Below are 21,165 nucleotides of genomic sequence, written 5' to 3' on the forward strand. Positions count from 1 at the left end.
TTAGGTACCTACTTGAAGCGTTTTCTAAAAGTATTAGATGTGTTATATCTTAGGATGAACTCCTGTAACTCCTAACCTAACCTAACCTAATCATCATCATATTCTCATCGTTACAATTTTAAAAGATTTAAGTAACCTCAGACCGAGTCCCTAATAAAAAATAGATATACTTAATATTATATCGCCCCGAAATCCACGAAGCTTGAAGAAAAACGCGGGCACTATTGATTATGCGTCTCTTCACAGCTTCAGACCCTTCGAGTGCCCTTCGGGGGTACAAAGGTGAGGCCTTTGTCACGCTGACGGGGCCCAACTTCCATCTCTCACTGACATCCATATAGAAGAGGGTCCAAATTAGAAGAGTCCTTCACACATAATAACGAATGGAAAATGTTTAACATTCGCGATACTTTTTATTAGATTTGGATCTTAAACCAGTTAGTTAATGACTCGTACTGAAAATCTGCTCTTACTACTCGTATCTCAAATGAAAAATCCACACAAGGCGTAGTGAAGTGTAGGTAGGTATAGAGATGATTTTTGATTTGTATGCGGTAAACATGCTGGCTTTAATAATTGACCTCATTGTTCAATAAATAGATAATAATCTTTATTGCACCAGAACACACCGACGATGACGAGATACACTGTAAAGTCGCAACGACACAATTCAGGTCTTATCACTAGAAAGCGATATCTGCAGACATAATAAGTAGAAGACAGTTGTAATTAGTAAAATAAGATGAGCACGTTAGATATTGGTAGTTCATAAAGTTCACTTAAACAGAACTTAAACATGATATTGTAGCTCAGTGGTTAGAGTTGTCGCCCGCAAGCGAAAGGTGATGGCTTCATTTCCCACAGGATATTTTTTTAATGATTTTATTTTTTGATTATGAAATCGTATGTTAGATGTGATAGTTTGATAATCCGATTTCAGGTACAGGTTTTTCAGTTGGTAACATTAAATACCCGTAAATTGCTATCAGACAAAAGGTGCCATTTACCTGCGTCATTCCTGGTGTCAGAAATACAATTTTCTACCACCTTGAACAATTTATTTTGTGACCATGATTCTTACCTTGCTTGTTAGGAGTTCTGGGAAATGTTAAAGAAATAAAACTAAAAATACTATCCTCTAACTTCGCTCAGTAGTTAAACTACGCAAACTAATTAACGGTTACTATGATGATCCTTAAAACTTCGAAAGTTAGCTAAGATCTATGAAAATAACTTTAATTAAAAACAATGAGAACTTTTTAATTGACAGGTTATCTTCAATTCACCTCTAGTACCTAATTAAAACGAATTATCAAATTCTATGTATTATAGCAATTTAACACTGCTTTTCCTGGGAATATACACAGCCCAGTCCCTGTCCAAGGACATGAGAAAATCTTAACTGAAATTACGTGTAATTGGATGATTTTTAGAATGTCACAAACCAATCAACACTTTAAAAGCAATTATTAAAATTAAGATTTTCAGCTAATATTGATTATAGGTAATATTATAGGTCCAACATTTAATATGTGAATGGAGCTTTTATGGTCCCAATTAGACCATAATTTATTATTAAAATGGGTAACAAAAGCTGGTGCGCGGGAGAGGGGCCGCGCGTATATACGCGCTGCGCCCGCGCCGCCGCCGCAGTCCGCGACCCGCACTCCCTCGCTCAGACTCCTCGAACTTACGAACTCGTGAACTCACCCCTAAACGATCCTAAACTTAGCCTTAGGTGAGTATCATTATCTGTGGCGTGTGATCTGTGCTCTGTGAAATGACAGATAAGTCCGATTAATAACAAATAATGAAGAAATAATTTAGTTTTTCTGTGTAACATCACAATAATTGTTGTTATTATAATGTAGTCGCAATTTCGAGTCGTGATATAATTACGAGGAAATCCCGGCGTCTGGGTAGTTTCTGAATTTCAACCGCAAGATTACTGAGTGCAGTCCGGGCCTCTGTAGGATCCGTATATAAACAGTGTAATGGAATGTCCGCTATGTTTTACAGAGCTAGCCGCCCGCACTCGGCAATATGGTTCACGTGAAGTCCGTGGTAAGTGACAATTATTATTTTATTTTCTACTAACTCTATAGAAAAAAAAACTCTTTTGGCAAATGTAAAGTTTAATTGGTAACTCTGTGTGTTATAGAATGCTGTTTGTTTTCCTAACAATAAAATAAAAATAAATAAAGTTAAGTTCACCGCCAATGATACGCATTAACTTCATCAAATTCTCATTAAAAAACGTTCTTAAAGAAAATCTTTTGAAAAACTTTCGCTTTACTATCTTGTAAGCTAAACTTCTAAATAAATTGTAAGCTGCTAGGCCTTTTCATCAAATTGGTAATAAGGTATTCATTTATATGAAACCTAAAATATAGTTTGATTACATTGTATTTTTACATTTACTGAATTTATAAGAATATTCCTTTTGTTTGGTATATTTGGAAAACAAGAGAAACAAAAATTATTTGCTTATCAATCCTAATAAATTAACAAAATTAATGAGCTTATGCGGCTCATCCCATTGTTTCTGTAAGATAAGACTGAAATATTTTGTTTCAGTTTTTACCCTTTTTATATTTGTCCTTTGTTTTCTCTTTAAGTACCTACATTAAAACAAAGTCAACGTAAACTTAATCGGTTTATATCAGTTAGAATACGAATTTAACCCAATTTCAATTCCTGAAAAAACCTTTACTGGTTACGCTAGCCCATAGTTTATTAATAATTTATTTTTTACTACTAACCTATTTAACCAATATATTATCCTAAAATAAAATAAGAAATTAAATTAGGTTCTTCTTTTTAGCACTTTCAGTTCTATAATATCTATACAGGGTGTTAGGTAAATGGGTATATGAGCCGACACTAGCCCATGTTAACATGGGCATATAAATGGTGTGGTGAAGTCAAAAATTTGTTATCATAATTTTATTTTTTTTAATTTTCATACAACATAAATTTTATAAGATCCGATTTGTATGAAAATTAAAATGAAGATATAAATTTTCTGACTTCACCATACCATTTATATGCCCATGTTAACATGGGCTAGTGTCGGCTCATATACCCATTTACCTAACATCCTGTATATCATGCGCTAGTAGCTTTCTGTTAATTGTTGTCTTTAAAAACGTTTGACAATTTCAATAATAAATCAATAATTGTAGTCCAGTCATTTAAGCTTAAATTAGGTAAGAATCTCGGAATTAGAGATACCCAGCTGTAAGTCTGTAAATACTTGTATATTGACACCCTAAAAGTTGTCTCAAAACCTACATATGGTAGGGTGTAAGCAACTATTAAATTTTAAGGTCAAAGGTCACAAAAATCGGTTTTTTGCGCTTTTTTTGGAAATATCTCATTTCCTATGAGTTTTTTGCTATTTGTATTTATTATCAATATTGTAGAATACTAAATTCTCTACAAATTTTGTTTAAAAATTTTTTTATACGGTGAACCGTTTTCGAGATAGAGGGCGGAGAGCGCGCGGTCACTGCATCACTTCAGGTCAACTTAAGCGGTTTAGGTTTTTCATACAAAAGGATTTTCCCGCTAATTCCCGTGGGAATTTCGGTAATTACTTGTTGTAAATAAGCTTTAAGTTTACTAAGGTACCTACATGCCAAATTTCAAGCGTCTAACTTCCGTTAAGCGTTTAGATTTTTTTCATATAAAAGGATTTTCCCGCTAATTCCTGTTCCCGTGGGAATTCCTAAGTAAACTATAACCTGCCCAGGTGTATGAAGAATAATTGTACCAAGTTTCGTTAAAATCCGTCGAGTAGTTTTTGTTTCTATAAGGAACATACAGACGGACAGACAGACAGACAAAAATTTTACTGATTGCATTTTTGGCATCAGTATCGATCACTAATCACCCCCTGATAGTTATTTTGAAAATATATTTCATGTATAGAATTCTGTCCGTCTGTATGATCCTTATAGAAACAAAAACTACTCGACGGATTTTAACGAAACTTGGTACAATTATTCTTCATACACCTGGGCAGGTTATAGTATACTTAGGAATTCCCACGGGAACAGGAATTAGCGGGAAAATCCTTTTGTATGAAAAATCTAAACCGCTTAAGTAGACCTGAAGTGATGCAGTGACCGCGCTCTCTCCGCCCTCTATCTCGAAAATGGTTCACCGTATAAAAAAAGTTTTTAAACAAAATTTGTAGAGAATTTAGTATTCTACAATATTGATAATAAATACAAATAGCAAAAAACCCACAGGAAATGAGATATTTCTAAAAAAAGCGCAAAAAACCGATTTTTGTGACCGTTGACCTTGAAATTTAATAGTTGCTTACACCCTACCATATGTAGGTTTTGAGACAACTTTTAGGGTGTCAATATACACGTATTTACAGACTTACAGCTGGGTATCTCGAATTCCGAGGTGAACTTACTATAATGACTGGACTATTGTGACATTATTAATGTCATTCATTGGTTCGACTGTAATTTTTGGATAAAAGTAATAGTTGACATATTTGTGAGTCGGTCAGCTTGCACTCGCGCGCATGTTTACAGTGGCGCCGGTAAACAGCGCTGGGAACGGACGCGGGCGCACACAAGTGTCGTTATTATGCCAAGCTCGATGCGCATAGAAACAATAACATGCCTAATTCGCTTTCCTTGGTAACAACCGCGTTTGGATGTTCAACGAGAACGAAATTTGGATACCTACTTACTTACTCTTTGTTACGAATTTTATATATTTTAGTAGATCGTAAATAGACTGCATTTCGATCTGTCACAAAGTCTATCACTCAAAAATGATGTAGCGTTCTACGTAGTACGTAGTAAGTACTCATGAAATTATTCAAAATCGGTTCATTGGTTTTAAACAGTGCTAAAACATATAAACTAAAAGCAGCTTCCGGGAAAATTTTAATGAAATGAAAAGCTACTTTTCAGTCTTCAAGAATTCATATTCCAAATATGCAGAACTTTTGCTGTCTCATAAGTTTATTAGGTATATTTTTCTTATGTTAGGTTTAAGTTATTATTTTTTCTGTGAACGTCAGCTATGTATCACTGAAATATGATTGCTTCACGAATGAAAACAGCAGAAGCAATCTAATCAAGCGAAAAAGCAATAATTACTTCACATCGCTTTGCATATTCTCAACAATAAAAATTGTCAGTTCATGTCACTATCTCTCATCGCAACACAACAACAGCGGGAAACTGTTACTCAAGGGGTAAAAAATAATTATTCAATAACAAGATTAATATCAAATGAAAATCGAGCGCATGATTACGTCACGGTTGCGTCGTATGCAAAGCTGAAGCCCGAAAAACTGACGCAGCCAACCAACGGACCTTATTTATGGCCTATCGTTACTATTATGTAGACTCGGTTCATTTCTGCATCACGATAGCTATGCTTCTTTCTGTGAGAAATGGCATGAATAAGTATTGTGATTAATTTTTAAAATTGTAAGATATTACACTTATTGCACAATGCAATGGCCTCAAGTGACTCTACCAAGTGGCTTTCTGATTAATTATTACACTACTTGAACATCCATTAAGTAAATAATTCACTATTTCTCTGGGTAACTTACTCGTACATACCACAAAGAATAACTTAATTTTTATTTGTATTAATTTGGAACTAGAATCTAGACCTTATTTAACCCGAAGTATGGACTAGAATATCGATGGAAAGGACTTGGGAGAAAACTATGTAACTTGTTTATCTGGCCTAAGTACATAGAACAAGCAATATCTCGTGGGCGAAAAAGCAATATTTTTTGCAGGCTGACTCCCTGGGCGCAGTTTGAGAACAATAGAAATTAAAACAGTAGAACCTAAACATGGATCTATTTTCTTTCGATATGCTAATGAGTTTTCCATCATTACGAACTTGCAACTATTCCTACCCCTAAAGAAATGACCACGGAGCTAACTGTAATTAGTATAACCGATGTCATATGTATTGTCTTTTGATAGTACGGACGCAGACCCATCGAACTTGTACTAAGGTATCTTATGTGGCTGTAATAGTCGCAAATTGGCAACAAAGATGTATATTCTGAATGCTTAGTGCGAATTTACATCAAATGTCGTCACTAGCGAGCGCGTTAAAAAAATAAACGAATACTTTTAGTTCTTAAAAGTTTCTGCTAGGGGCGCTGTACAATCCGTCTTACATTTAATTTCACTTTTTTTACGCAGTCGCCATCCAATGCATTTGACGTAAACTCACACTACCTGATGTGCTTCCGTCCTTACATTGGGCCTGCTGGACGTACTTCTGTTTAGGGGAGGATCCCTGGAGGAGACCAGGCACTCCCAACCACGGACGTGACCGAGTTATGGGAGAGGGCCGCAGGATCAATCTTGTGCAAAGATCTCCAAGTTTGGGAACCTTCATAAATATCAGATGTCTATCATTCCCAAAAACTTTGACAATATTTATTATAAAGTTCAAGTTTATTAGCTGAATATTGGTCTGAAGTCGAAAAGTGTTCAATGAAGACAGTTTCTCGAAAGCAATGAAGATTTATTATCTTTAACTTGTAGCAAATTACCTTTTTACAAAAGTTACCACCAAGGTGGTGGCTATTAGAAACTGATTTAAAATCGAAAATATTTTAGGCTACGAGGGTCTCTATGACAATGATAACATTGGAAATATTAATCGTACGTAATCTTACGGAAGTAAACGGAATGTAAAACAGAAAAATTTTTCTTACAGTACTTAATCTAAAAGTCCATAGTAGTGAATGACTGTAAACACTTTTGCATTCTGAATTGCTTCTGTCTAGCTCGTCAATCTAATAAATTTGAGATGATACATTCTGAAACAATAAACTAGAGTAGACTATAACAATTCCCATTTAAAATACTATATTGGACAGTACCTAACCAAAATCCATTCAGCGCCTCACGGGAAACATAAAAGTTTTAAGCATACGAGTCCGAAACATTGTGCTCATGGGAGTAAAACAACTGACCCTTCAATTTATCAATAAGTTTAACTGCCGAAGTTAAATCACAGTTTAATCGGCCGTTGCCAACTCTGCCTACATAATGGATATTCGGCGAATTATGTAACAAATCTTTTTGTTTGTACTATTCGATTTGTGTCTTGTATTGGACTTTGTACCTATTTCGAATTGATCAACTCAATTTTGTTATTTCTCAACAGTTCAGATAGAGCCCGGTAGATATTATCACTACTGAATTATCTTTACAATTATATGCTGAGACGTGCAATAAGTACTTTTATTTATTTGATACACGTATTTTTGTACTTACACTTGAATTATAAAGTTCCGTCGTCTTTATTACGTGTGTAATTTTTAGAGCTAGCGCGGGCATCCCTCGCTAAGCGGTGTTGCGCCACCAACCGCAGCTTGCGTCACGTCGCTATCGCATCCATCTCGCGGGGAAAGCGCATTGTCGAACGCTGTCACTGTGCGAATTTGGATCGACATCTTAGTTCTGTTAGATAACATAATATCCCAAATTTATCATTACTGTCGTGCAATAATCAGGGTCATAGCTGAACAATTCTGCATGCTGTTATTTCGCGAAACTGGTTCGAATTTAGGAGTTCCCTGTTGACAGATCCAAACCTATGCAAAGTGCTCGCTCAGTATTTATCTACTCGTAACGGTCTAGTTTGCTCTCAGTTTGAGAACTTGCATTGAGAATTTGAAGAAGATTCACTTCTGAGTAAAAACCTTATCTGTTAATTTCCATTTTATGTAGTCCTGTTCGGGTATCTGAACCTAATATTGCACTGCTTCTTGCTTGTTTTATTTTGGGTTTACTACTAATTAAATTAAGAGACAAAATAGAGTAGTAATCGGGGTGGGTATTTGGTTTCCGACAGTTCTGCACAACTTCAACAGACATTTCCGTGCGCTTCAAACCTCAATTGAAAGATGCCGTAAAGTAGGGCATAGGGCCGGTCGTCTCCACGCAACCTCTGTCAGAGTTTATCGGCCCATTAACAATGGCGCTCGTGTTCGCTGACATTTGAGACGCGACGTAACATCGATGCGTCCGATGCGTTCGGAAGAAGGTCAATGTCGTCTTCCGCGCGCCTTACGTCACTACTGCGTGTGATGTGCTTGTACGGGCGGGAGGCAGTGGTTACTGCAATCCAATGGATGCTATGTGATTTTGTCAAAAAAAATTAATTCACCTAATCACAGTAAAAAATACTTCTCATAAAGTGATCCTTGTTGATATGAATACAAAGAATTTCAACTGTAGAGTGATTACTTGTATTACTAGTGTTGATTGAGATATTCCTGTTTGCTATTTATGTATATTTTAAGTTGATCGGCCTATCTTGCATAATGATTTATACTTTCTGAAGTACTCTCTCTAAGTTCTGGTTTCTGGTACATAATACAAAACTCTCAACTTTACCTTTCCAATAGCTTGCTCAGTGTATACGAACATTCATATAGCTCCGCCTGTGCTCAATCCTAAAGTGCGGCATTGTCTATGCGCTGACCTTTCGGCTTTATTTCGCGTGACGTAACTGACACGTGTTCCCAAAACGGGCCATTGGGCCAATAGGCTGTTGTCTGCGACTACCCGCAAATTGCTTTGAAAGTGTAAATGTTTACATTTGTGGGTGGGCAGTGAGCCAATGAGTACTGTTGTCCACCCACAGTTATGCAATCACAATGTAAATACTCTTAGGTGAAGTGGATAAACTTTATCTACATACTTCATACTGGGGAGAGAATATAAATAAGATCGATTTATTATTTTATTTTTATTTTATTTTATTTATTAGGATAACCAACAAGACAAACACGCATACATGAAATTACTATAACTAAAAGTTATTATGTCAACTCTACTGTTTTATTAATTTAAGACTACCATACAACCCTTGCTTCGTTGTTTAAACATACCAATAACACGGGATGAATTAAAGAAATAATATGACCGATGTAACAATGTGTTGTTTTGCAAAATAAGATTTCAGAATTCACAGCCAACCCAAAAAGCCTAAACTATTTTTTCCTGTGACAATAGGCATCTTGAAACCTAGGTCTCTTGGGGTATCTACTTACACCTTTATTTTCCATGTATAGTTGTCCTGGCTACCCCCGTTCATGCGTGTCGCTAATGGTTAGCATTGGTAAAGTACTAAAGTGCGGGGTGACGTGTGAATAGAGCCCGTCATTTGCATGCGCGCGCGCCACCGATGGCCGCCCGAGCGTCGCCGCGCTACTTGCGGGGCGTTTGGCGGCTGAGAGCCTCTCTCAGTTGTCCTTTCTTGTTGGCCAAGAATGCCTTTATTATGAATTCAATTACATACTCGTAAACATAAGCACAATTAATACTTTCGAAGTACTGCTGGAGAAAAAAACTCTCTACATAATCCTATCAAATCGAATTTCCAAAGCTCTTACTAAAGCTTTCTGACATAGACTTATTTGAATGAATGAAAAAATATATGGCTTGTATTTACAGCATATACCTATTCTTACATAACAAACTGACACCAGCTCATTACTTTCAGTCAATTTGACACTTACATTATTGACTGATCCGTGATGTCGCTAATGAGGCCTGACAGTCGTGCGTGGCCGACGGCCGGAATGCAGCTCGTGACCGCTCGCGGTCCGCGAACGACGCCGAATTTGGAGCACACTCGCAAATGCCACCGAATGGATCCATCCTCTTACTTTCGAGCCGATAATGCTAAATGTGTCACAGCTGGCCCACAGATCTGACTTTCAAATAGCTGGAATTCTTTTCAATAATTGCTATATGTGAGTCAGAGTTCAGTGGTTTACCATTGAAGTAAATTAATTAACCTCACTGGTGGGATAGTCTATTAAGTTTGTTTTTCTTGTGCGGACATTGCAATCACGAATTAATCTAATCATTCGAAAATATTAATGTTTCTTTGCTTCTAAGGGCTCATTAAGCCCAGGGCTAACGCCCCGTGGATTATACTGGAGTCAAATCAAATTAGATCAAATCGTTTATTTATGCAAGTAGGCTCTCAAACAAAGAGTACCATTGGGTAGGTTTGGGACATGGAAAAGCGATGTCATGCGACATGGAAAAGCTCATATTACTGTCCCGAGGCAATCTTCGGAACAGTAATATGAGTCGACCATGTAGTGACTCTATTTGATACGAAAACCGCCAAGATCGAAGAAAAAGTACATCAATTATTTCTTATTATCTTTTGCCTTAAAAAAACCCCGTTTGTTTTTGCTAAAGATAACGACCCACGTGTCACAATAGCTCAGTCTTTACTTTCATTTCGCAAGACTAATGATAAGTCGCAGTAATCGTATCATTATCATTACTCTCTCTTCATTAATTACAGCTGTAATCCACATTGTGTGCCCACATACTCCCATTCAAGCGCTGCTATTAATTAATTACGTAACGTGTAAATATTAATTGATTTCAGTCAGATTTCTACAACTTTCAGTCGGAGTTCAAGTGTGATGTAGATTGATAATTTTGTTAAAACTCAAAATACCTACTACTTACCCATTTGACATTCTTAATTATACATATTTTACAATAACTGTCTTTCTTGAGTCACTAAATATTAACGTGTACCTAAGTGTTAGTACAAGTATAATTGTACAATCAGTGAATTATCATTTATCTACAAACACATTTGCATATTCAAATAAGCAAAAAAGGAGACAAGATTAATAATTAGCGACACAATGTCATTTCATGTAACATGTTACTCACGCTAACACATGTTGCGTTAATATTCAAAACTGTGACAATAGGAATTATGTCAAACAGTCAGACGACTGTAATGAATGAATCTCGAGTACGCGAGCGAAACCATCTCGTAGGCCGCAAAAAGCCTGGGTCACAGTTCGCAGCCTCGATTGCTCCTTACGTAACAGCGACGACCACAAGCATCACACATCGACGCGTGCGCATCAGAACTTTACTGATTTAATAAAACAGCCCTCAATGTGTGACGTCCAATGCAAAACGGACTCCCGCACGCATCAGCTTTTACTTGCTGTGTGAACCACCATGTGACGACGTTACGTCACTCACATTATTTAAATTTATACGCATTTTATTATGTCGATACATTTAGAACGCAACGCATTCGGAAGTTTTCGCGGGAAGTTATGCGCAGATTTGCATTTTAAACGGGCGGTGTCGTCACGTACGCTCCTCGCTCTCGTTACTTACTGACCGAAATCTTGAACTGCATTTTCATTATCTTAAAAGCCATAAAATTACGAATACTTGCGTTGATAATGCAATAAAAATATAATTTGTGTAAGTTCTTTTGCAGTTAGTTTTGATATCATAATCACAATACCGGAACTACATTTCTGAAACTTAATAACATACTTACTGTTACTAATTAGCAATCAGCATAATAACATAATCATCGCGAAATGAGAGGGAGCCTCCGTCGCGTGGAGGTCACCATATTAAGATGAGACTTTTCCTCCATGTACCTTCCTTAATCAGTTACATATTATGAATTTACCAGCGCATCGGAGTTTAATAACGCACACGTAACGTAAGTGAATATTACGCATCGTGTGCGATATTAGTATGTTCAACTTCAATGCTTACGGTTATCAAGCCATTTTGGGAGACAGTGAGCGTCGGTTTTGTAATACACATGTTGTTGCCTCTATCTTGGGGTTAACGACTTTTCTGAGTCTAATAAGGTATCATGATAAGCACATACAAATGAAATCTCCAAGAATGTTCCTTTGAAATGGGTTTTGATACAAGAAAGGATGTAATTATTTCACAAGAGCTTATTACGGCATGCGTTGTGTGTGTCCCAATTTTCATACCGTCGGTAATCACTTCTAGTACAACCTATCGATTCTATCACAACGTTGACAAGTGACATTTAATTGTAGGTAGCAGCGGTGACAGCTCATCACGAGCCTGACCCGGGTTGAAACAACGCTTCCTCGTGGCGCTCCGACCTTTGTAATGGCGCCCTTGCGCAACGCAAGAAAATGGGCGGGAAAAACGCTTAGCGCCATCTTGTATTGGAAAGCGCGCACTCATTGTGCGGGTTCCGCGTGCTAACTGCGCGCGTATTGAAATACGCTTCCTCTTAGAAAAAGGTCATTATATTTCACTTTTGTCGCCGAACAATGACTGCGTGTGAAGCACACGAAAAACTAACATTCGTGTTAAAATTATTCAAGATTGATCTGGTATTGTAGTGAAACAAGGCGTAATTATAGTTAATTGTTTCCGATCTAGAGATGTGTCGCGGGAACGCTCGTAAAGGGTCTGAATGGTTGCGGCGGGTTTGGCAACGCCAACAATGGTGGTTGCGCCGCGGTTTCCCGTGAGACAGGCCGCGTCCCTGGCCCGTCCGGCTGTCATCGAGAACCCCATCATAACGGAAAATTTAAGAAATATTGAAATCAAGTTAATTAAGCATAATTTCAAGTTAATTCTAAATTAAACGTTTAAACAGAAGTGACAAATATTAAAAAGTAATGGAAGAGTCAAAATTCAAATGGGTTTCTTAGTTTTCGCTAAATCGATTAACATTGTTGGTAGAAGATTCATCAAAATATAAACTTAATGAAAATGTTTTCCCGTCGTACCTACCGTCGCGCCGTGTGCCTGCATGAATCGTTGCGTTTTAAACGACTTGCAGTTAAGATTGATGAGTTTATTCGGTGCATTCAGTTCAGATGCAAGTGCGGAATCATCGAGGCGGTTTATGCGACAGTTGACGAGACGTCGATTAGACTCGGTTTCCGCGTGCGTTGTTACGACGAGGAAGTGAGCACTGCGGTTTGACAACGTTTAAAAATAGGACAGAGCATCTTAAGTTAGTAAAGAATTAACTAATAAAATGTAGAGTCTAGGTATATTGAATAAAATCAGAAATACTAGCGACTCTATCCTCGTTTGCCTCGTTTGCCTCCTGTCACATAAAAAAAACTCTACCCTCTTTAATATGGTTTCTACTCTATAACAAATGATGATGATCCATCCGACCGATTTCGGCCATGGCGACAACTCCGACTCCTAGCTGTCTTGGCGGCGCTGGTGTGCCCGAAGATGTCTATAACAAATATAGAGTCATGCAACAAAGTTCCTGGTACTACCAGATGTTTGCATGTGCCCCTGTATATTGTATTAACTTACGGTTACTCGATATTACAAGAACTGGACATTTCACCAAACCAAAATTAATAAATTACTTTTTTTGATTTATAAATCAACAAAAACCAGTACCGACCAACAACGCGATAATTCGCGACATGTCTTAAAACAATTAAGTAGACGTCCCGCAGACAATGAGATCGCGGAGAGCACGACAGGTGGCGCAACGAGCGGCGCGGGCGCAGCGCACGCGCGCGCTAGGGGTGACAGCTTCCAACAATAAAATCATAAAATAATATATGAAAGTAAATCAATGAAAATCTTTATTAAATAACTTATTGGCCAGTTTTTAACTATAGGCTAACCTTGAAACATAAAAGATAAATTGCATACGCTTACTTACGTGCCTGAACTAGGAATAATTCCTGTTTCTCTGACAAAAAAGGCTAATTAAATCATTGTTATCGTAATACGCTTGTAAACTAAAAGATTAGGGAGTTAAAACCGATAGAGTTAATTTAGTTCGTTCGAGTCGAATCGTTAGAGTTAATTCCATTGTCTTCTTCCATTAGGGTGCTGTAACGACTCTAGTATGTTTGTTTTTTTTAAAGTTCGCTCTAGTTCTATTCCACTTCAGGTTGAATATTTGATTAGAATAAAACAAAGTCTTTAACTTTATTTTATTCTAATCAATTAGTTAGTAGATATTATAAATGTTTTTCCCAAGTCAAAGTAGTCTTAAATCTTTTCAGCCACTATCATAAAGCTTTACACAATATTATCATTACACTCTACAAGGGAAAACTGAACAAAGCTGAAACAAAAGGTCTTCCTAGGGGCGTCGGGAGCCCTGTGGCCTCGTGACTCACTGTCGGCGAGTCAAATGCATCATTATATAATTTAGTTTCGGAAATGTGCAACTAATGATATAATAATGTGTGCCATTTTCTATATTTGTCCTCATTTGCTTTTTAAGACTGACAGCTTTAGCTTGTCATTGAATAATTTATTTTCTGGGGTTAACTATCTTGAATTGCTTTTGTTTGTTTAGAATTGCCTTACCTTGGATTTTTACTTACTTATTATATTAATGAACTCTTACATGTCACAACTGCTTTGTTATCTCCTTAAAGTCATGTCTTACATGCAATTAAACATATGTCATACGTTATTGTTTCTCCGACAATTATTGTCATTTGAAAAGTCCTTAATTAATGATGCGACAGAACTTACTCCATATTTCATCATGACTCTACCTACAATGACGACACAATCTGTGCCAACAGCAATAAGTAGACTCAATAAATTAATCGTTCTGATATCTGATATTAATCACCTAATAGATGCTGAATACCTACTTATCTAAAGATTTTGTTCACCCATAGGTATCCTTTAAAGCCCAAGAAGTAATTAATTTTCTAAATTACCAGATTCTTTTGTTTCCGACTGTACTATGCCGGCATATAACATACAGCTGGAACTAAAGTGGTGAAAGTAATAATTTCCTCTATTAACGATCCTCCTCTATATCTACGTCGTTTTGATGCCGTAATCTTTTGTAAGTGTTTACACGTGACAAAGCTAGATTTATGCTCTGTTATTTACTAAATTAATGCCATAAAAGTAAACAACACCCTCTAATGGTAGCTAAGTGGTCATACACTTTTTGCCCACAAACTGGGCTAGGTGTTAGTTACTTCACTCCAACAATGAGCAAATCGCTAACTGGCAAAAGAAATGGCACTCTCGTGTAGCCATTTAAATAAATTTGCATGCCGCCATTGTGTGCTCTGGCGCAACAGAATCAGTGCCCTGTTTCTGGGACTGCGAGAGGTTCCCAGACTTTTTGACATATCTTTGAAACTATCTAAAAATATCTAGGTATTCATTGAATAATTTCTGTTCTCAAAAAGACTTTGTGTAAATTATACTTACGTGCTTACTCTTTCTCTGCCAATTTCACAAAATAATAGAAAAGCTAGTTAAAAATCGAAACGTTCCCACTTTACTAAAAAAGTTTAACGTTAAATAATGTTAGTAACATTAAACAAAGCGGCCATTCTTCATAATAATATTAGCGTGTTGGTTCCAGTTAGTATCACTTACTTACGAAACAATAGTCATTCATGTTTCATGTAATATTTCCATCAAAAGTTAAACGACGCTAACGATACGAGTGTAGAAAGAAAATGTCGACAATAGCCACTTGTTAAGATAAGATTGCAATGTACAAACAAAAAGATTCACGTTTTTATTAGATAGAGATCGATGTAGTTTGGGAAAGCGAATGAGCACGAGCAGACGGTGTAAACGCGCAATACCTAAGACTATTCAACTACAGTTTCAGATTTATTAAAAAATAGCTGAAACTATAGTTGAATAGAATAAATAAAAAAAATCACTAGAAAATTTAAAACGCCTAAATGAAAATATTATTTTTTCATTTAAAATAATTTCAAAATCATTTTAGGTATATCACTGAAGGCCTTTGTTTACTGAAAATAGATATACTTTTTTAAGAATCTCAGATTTCTCTTCTTTCTTCCACTCCAAAGATTCGTGTTGTAGGCTTTTATGTAAAAACAAGGAGAAAATAGTCAATAAATTGAAATTTCTCCTGTCGCTTGATAGAGCCGCGTACGTTTCAGCACGCGTGCACTGCGCATGCAAACTTCATCTGAATTAGCCTTTAACTGTCATTAGTAGTCGTGGCATTGTTTTGTTGCACTTCTTTTAAGCTGCTAATAAAATGTAATCGAAGATGTATGTAGATTTTATTTAAGTACTCGTATTGTATTGCAATGTCTAGTGTAGTCATGATAAAGGTAAACAGTAGATTCGGGTCAAGGCTTCTTCAGATTTAAACTGTATTGAAAAATTGAACTTAGCTGACACACTTTATTTACACATATTTGGCACCTCTTCATGCAATTTGCATAATATTGGCAAAACGTCAGAACCCACATCCGTCATTGCGACAAGACTGAGTCACAAAACCTTAACAGTAGCTAGCTCCCATTACGGCTACTGTAAGCTGCACTCATTGAGGCGCCCAAGTTCACCGGCTTGCGCAAGGCGACGCCTAGGACGCGCAAGCGCATCTACCTCTAGGATCTGTAGTTTGGCACCCAGTGTGACATTGACGCACTTTTCATTTACTTACCCTAATTTACCTGTAATAGTCTGACGCAACTAGACTACTTTCAGACCTATGCTTTGCATGGACTTCATATGGCATGTTTTTTTTAAGGTTATTAGTAATTTGTTATTACACAAATTACTAATAGTCGTCCCGTTAGCCCTTCGTACTAAGCTAAATATGCTTGTATCACGAGTTAGTTCACCACAATAGTCGAGCGGCGGCGGGGACCGAATCCACGATGATGATGATGAAGCCTACTTTCAACGCAGCCTTAGTATAGACGACATATTTTTGAGTGAAAACATGTTGCGATTGCTATGATTGTTCAGTCCATTACAATCGACTTCAAATCCCATAAATAAATAAAAATCATCCAAAGTCTATTGACGCGGACTGTAATTTATTATTTTAATAAATATTTTGTACAAAAGTAAGTCTCTAGCTAGAGCGGAACATTGTCCCCTCCCAACACTGCTACTGTGTTTGCATATATACCTTAGTTCTTTAGAAATTTCCCTAAATGTAAACAAATATGGCCAACTGTCATTGTCGAATTTTTAGTCTATGTCAGTTGATCTACTAGTGATGCGACAAAATCTCTCGTTATTCGTAATTCTGTAAATGTCATTTACGGACTGCAACAGACGATTATTAGATTTTCAAAGATCATTTGTATAATTATTAAGATCAATCCCTCTTCTGATTTATGTTGAGATCAGTAATGTGATCGTCAAAATAGGATCTTCTTAATGAAAGAAAATTTAATTTCCCCTTTTTTATTTGTTTAGGAAATATAATTTAAATTATACTGTGGGTCTAGACAAAGTGCACAATAAAATCGTAAACCAGTCGAAAAGGTCGAAAGGCCTTTTTTATGTGACACTCGTCTGTATAATAAAGCTGAATTCAAAGACTTCTTCGCAAAGTGTTGTTGCATTCAATGACGAAAAAATACATTATTGAGTATAACCTCGTTTATATTTTATTTTAAATTAATATTATCAAAGTAATTGGTAATTGAATACTTGAAATAAAATCGATTAAATTTGCAGATTATTATCTATGAATATTGTCTATGACTTACAGATTTTCCAGAGATAGGACCTAAATTTAAACGTCAAATGTCGATTTGACATTTAACATGAAGCACAAATTTTCACCATCCAAATATTTTGTTAAAATATTTTGTTTTCAATGTTAGATTTCATATTTGTTTCATCATGAGAATAAAGTTGGTTTCATGAGCTTGTGAAATAATGTGTATGATATTAAGAAAACGTGAGTATTATAGTGTAATTGTGTGCACAAGTGTTTGTTTACATCGATGGAAATTTCTAAAGAATTTAGGATTACTTACACCTAAAATTATAAAACCTAAAAATAAGATTAACAAAGGCCATAGGGTGCAACAAAAATAATAATCACAACAAATGGGAAAAGTTAGAAGATTAAACTTGACATTATCACTCTCGCACATACATATAACACACATACATATATATATAATCCCTAATGCGTTATTAACAAACAAAAATGTTTTACGTAAGTAGTGAAGACTTTTTTCACTGAAATAAATGAAACCTGAAACACGTGTATACGCATATTTCTCAGTAACATAAAAAACCATCTAATAGCCTAATAGAAATTTTAAAAATATAAACGAGAAGTACACATTTTTAGGATCTAAGCCAGGGTCATTGCCAGAAAGCTTTCGGACGACTGAGGCGGTGTTCTGAAGTCAGATCATGTCCCCAGCATCTAACCTGAATACCAAGTGTTTCACTAGGATGTGGTAAATTAGGCCCCATTTGCATGCGAACCACTCGAGCGTTTTTATTACTAAGTTTTTAAACCGAACTTGAGTAGGTATTTTACTTTGGATGCTGGACGTACCTATTCTTACTTAACCAGTCACAAAGTAACTTTTTTAACATGTGTCATGTAATTCGATACATTTGCGTGAAAGTGCCAAGTAAAATATTTTCTTTTTTTTATACCTATGTCCCTATGCTCATGATTTTCAGAAACTTGCAGAATTAGGGACTTTAATTTTTAGATTTTTATGCAAACGGTTAAGTTCATCGATCCCAGTCCATGAGGGTGTGAGCTAGGTGATGCTCCTAGGAAAAGAAAGAGTCTGTTGTCGTGATTTGTCATAATTGTGGTGTAATTTGTTGCAGGTGTTGTTGACGCTGGCGGTGCTGGGGCTCGCGGCCGCGACCCCGCGCAAGCACAACAAGCGCGATGGTAACCCCCGCTACCACCCGTTTACTCTCAGAGCCTCTGCCGTAAAACCTTTTCACGTGAACTACGAACAATTTCAATTTATCTATTAAACAAATAATATTGCTAACGAGTTTCTCCATTCATTTTCAATTATACTTCTATTAATTAAATGGTAGAGGCTCTGATATACAAACTAGGATTCTATACGATGCCAAGTAAAGCACCAATACCTTTGTTCGCAGCGCCGCTGAGCTCGTCGTACCTGCCTCCGTCCAGCGGAGGGTTCGGTGGCGGCCGGCCCTCGTCCTCCTACGGCGCCCCACGCCCCTCTTCCAGCTACGGCGCCCCCAGCCGGCCCTCCTCCAGCTACGGAGCCCCGAAGCCGTCTAGCAGCTACGGCGCTCCCGCCCCGTCCAGCTCCTACGGCGCGCCCGCCCCGTCGTCCAGCTACGGAGCCCCGGCACCTTCTTCGAGCTACGGAGCACCTTCATCGAGCTACGGAGCCCCTCGTCCCTCGTCTAGCTACGGAGCGCCCAAGCCCTCCAGCTCGTACGGAGCCCCCGCCAGACCACCCGCGACTAGCTACGGCGTCCCCACCGGTCCTTCGACCACCTACGGCGCTCCGAAGCCCTCGAGCAGCTACGGCGCCCCCGCCTCCCGCCCCTCGTCCAGCTACGGCGCGCCTAAACCGTCAAGCTCCTATGGAGCCCCCGCCCCCTCTAGCTCCTACGGTGCCCCCGCTCCGTCCAGCTCCTACGGCGCCCCAGCACCTTCAAGCTCTTACGGTGCCCCGGCTCCCTCAAGCTCCTACGGCGCTCCTGCTCCCTCAAGCTCGTACGGTGCCCCGGCTCCCTCAAGCTCCTACGGCGCTCCTGCTCCCTCAAGCTCGTACGGTGCCCCGGCTCCCTCAAGCTCCTACGGCGCTCCTGCTCCCTCAAGCTCGTACGGTGCCCCCGCTCCTTCTAGCTCATACGGCGCTCCATCATCTGCCCCGTCCAGCTCCTACGGCGCCCCCGCTCCGTCCAGCTCCTATGGCGCCCCCGCTCCTTCATCTTCCTACGGCGCCCCATCGTCCGGATCTGGCGGCTTCGGAGGTAGCGGATACAGCGGCAGCGGCTTCGGTTCGAGCGGTTTCGGCGGCAGCGCTCCTTCTTCCAGCTACGGCGCCCCGTCCGCTCCCTCCAGCAGCTACGGCGCCCCGTCCCCGTCCAGCTCGTACGGCGCCCCCGCCGCCCCCTCCAGCTCATACGGTGCGCCCAGCTCTGGCGGCTTCTCTGGTGGCTTCTCTTCTGGTTCTGGCTCTAGCGGATTCTCGTCCGGCGGCTACTCGTCCGGTGGCTCCGGCGGCTACTCGTCCGGCGGTTCAGGCGGCTACTCGTCCGGCGGCGGATCGGGCGGCTACTCGTCCGGCGGTTCCGGCGGCTACTCGTCCGGCGTGCCCGCAACCATCAATCAAGGCTACGACTCCAACGGTGGCTACGTTTACTAGGTTTACATCATTCTCCATACTGTGAATTGGAATATAGTCAATTTGTTAAGTTACCGTCTGTTTGCGAGTGGAATTGGGATAGTGGAAGGTGCAATATTTAGAGTAGAGGCCACGGAATGTGTGAGTCTTCACGGCTCGAGACGGTCAGTACTTATGTTAAATTTAACACGGTAAAGTGAATCACGAATATGTAGTCTCTCTATTTATTCAGTCGCCGTACTGTCTCTACTGTTTGTGAGCTCGACGCTAAACGAAAGTATTAAATTTATTTAATTATAATGAACTGTACAAAAAATTAGATTAAGTACGGAAATGATTTTGTATAAATTAAATCTTTTGTAAATAAGTAAGTGTCGAGTTATTATTTTATGCACCTTTGTCAACTAAACACTTCGCCAGAGAGCCGCGACGCGACGAGTGAAACAGCCGGTCAACGTACTATATTTTTATTATGTCGCAGGAGCGGCGGCAGAGTTCACAACATTACACATTTTTTTCACATTTTCAAAATATTCAACAAGAACTAGGAATAAGTCAATAAATAGTAGGTATATCTAATAACTAACAGTGGGCCCAGCGTTTCCTAATACCGCAATTCATCATTACTTTAAACTCATCTTAGTAAAAATATCAAATATTCCTACTTGTCTAAAGACCAACATAACACAAAAAGCATATGAAACCACACAAGTGAAAATGCGTGGGACGGATACTTTTTACAGCTACAGTGAGGGTATAATCTGAAAAGCTTGACTATCGTATTTATTCATATATTCATACGATCTCTACAATTCGTGGGATATTAATAAATATGTATGTAAATCGGTATCTATTTATGGTTCTCGTTGCTCAGATACCGAGTATATACCGGTAACTTTAAAGGACGACGTTCTAGCAATAAAAATATATGTATTTATATTATATTATCATCTTTGCTACAATACTTAGATGGATCAAGCGAAAAGGCTATATTATACGAGTATTAGGTATTACATAGAAGATGGTATCTTATTAGGTATTAATATAGGTATAGTTTATTATTGTATCATCAAAGTTGGTCATATTTTCGGGGTAGACTGAAGTGTCCTGTACGAATATTAAAGTGCGTTAATCGCCCTTTAAAGCAGTGCCAGTAATGCTAACTGCTACAAGTACGTAGCTATAAAATCACGAGCAACTAACAAGCGCACGAGTAT

The 21,165-nt window shown here is 38.3% G+C and overlaps 1 protein-coding gene across 1 annotated transcript; it reads left to right on the forward strand.

The window, feature by feature from the left end:
• Positions 1-1,649: 1,649 nt before the first annotated feature.
• Positions 1,650-20,319, forward strand: LOC135076612 (pro-resilin). The gene is made up of 4 exons (XM_063971040.1): positions 1,650-1,738; positions 2,020-2,064; positions 18,435-18,501; positions 18,723-20,319. The coding sequence occupies exons 2-4, from the start codon at positions 2,044-2,046 to the stop codon at positions 19,967-19,969; spliced, it is 1,335 nt and encodes a 444-aa protein (XP_063827110.1). The 5' UTR covers positions 1,650-1,738; positions 2,020-2,043; the 3' UTR covers positions 19,970-20,319.
• Positions 20,320-21,165: the final 846 nt, after the last annotated feature.

The sequence above is a fragment of the Ostrinia nubilalis genome, chromosome 12 (genome assembly GCF_963855985.1).
Source record: "Ostrinia nubilalis chromosome 12, ilOstNubi1.1, whole genome shotgun sequence".
Lineage (NCBI taxonomy): Eukaryota > Metazoa > Arthropoda > Insecta > Lepidoptera > Crambidae > Ostrinia > Ostrinia nubilalis.

What these genes read in the sequence shown, in the direction of transcription:
- LOC135076612 (XM_063971040.1), top strand. Translation starts at nt 2,044, where the DNA reads ATGGTTCACGTGAAGTCCGTG. An exon ending in TGGTTCACGTGAAGTCCGTG is followed by an intron (nt 2,065 to 18,434) that starts GTAAGTGACAAT and finishes AATTTGTTGCAG; the next exon opens with GTGTTGTTGACGCTGGCGGT. An exon ending in CAAGCACAACAAGCGCGATG is followed by an intron (nt 18,502 to 18,722) that starts GTAACCCCCGCT and finishes CTTTGTTCGCAG; the next exon opens with CGCCGCTGAGCTCGTCGTAC.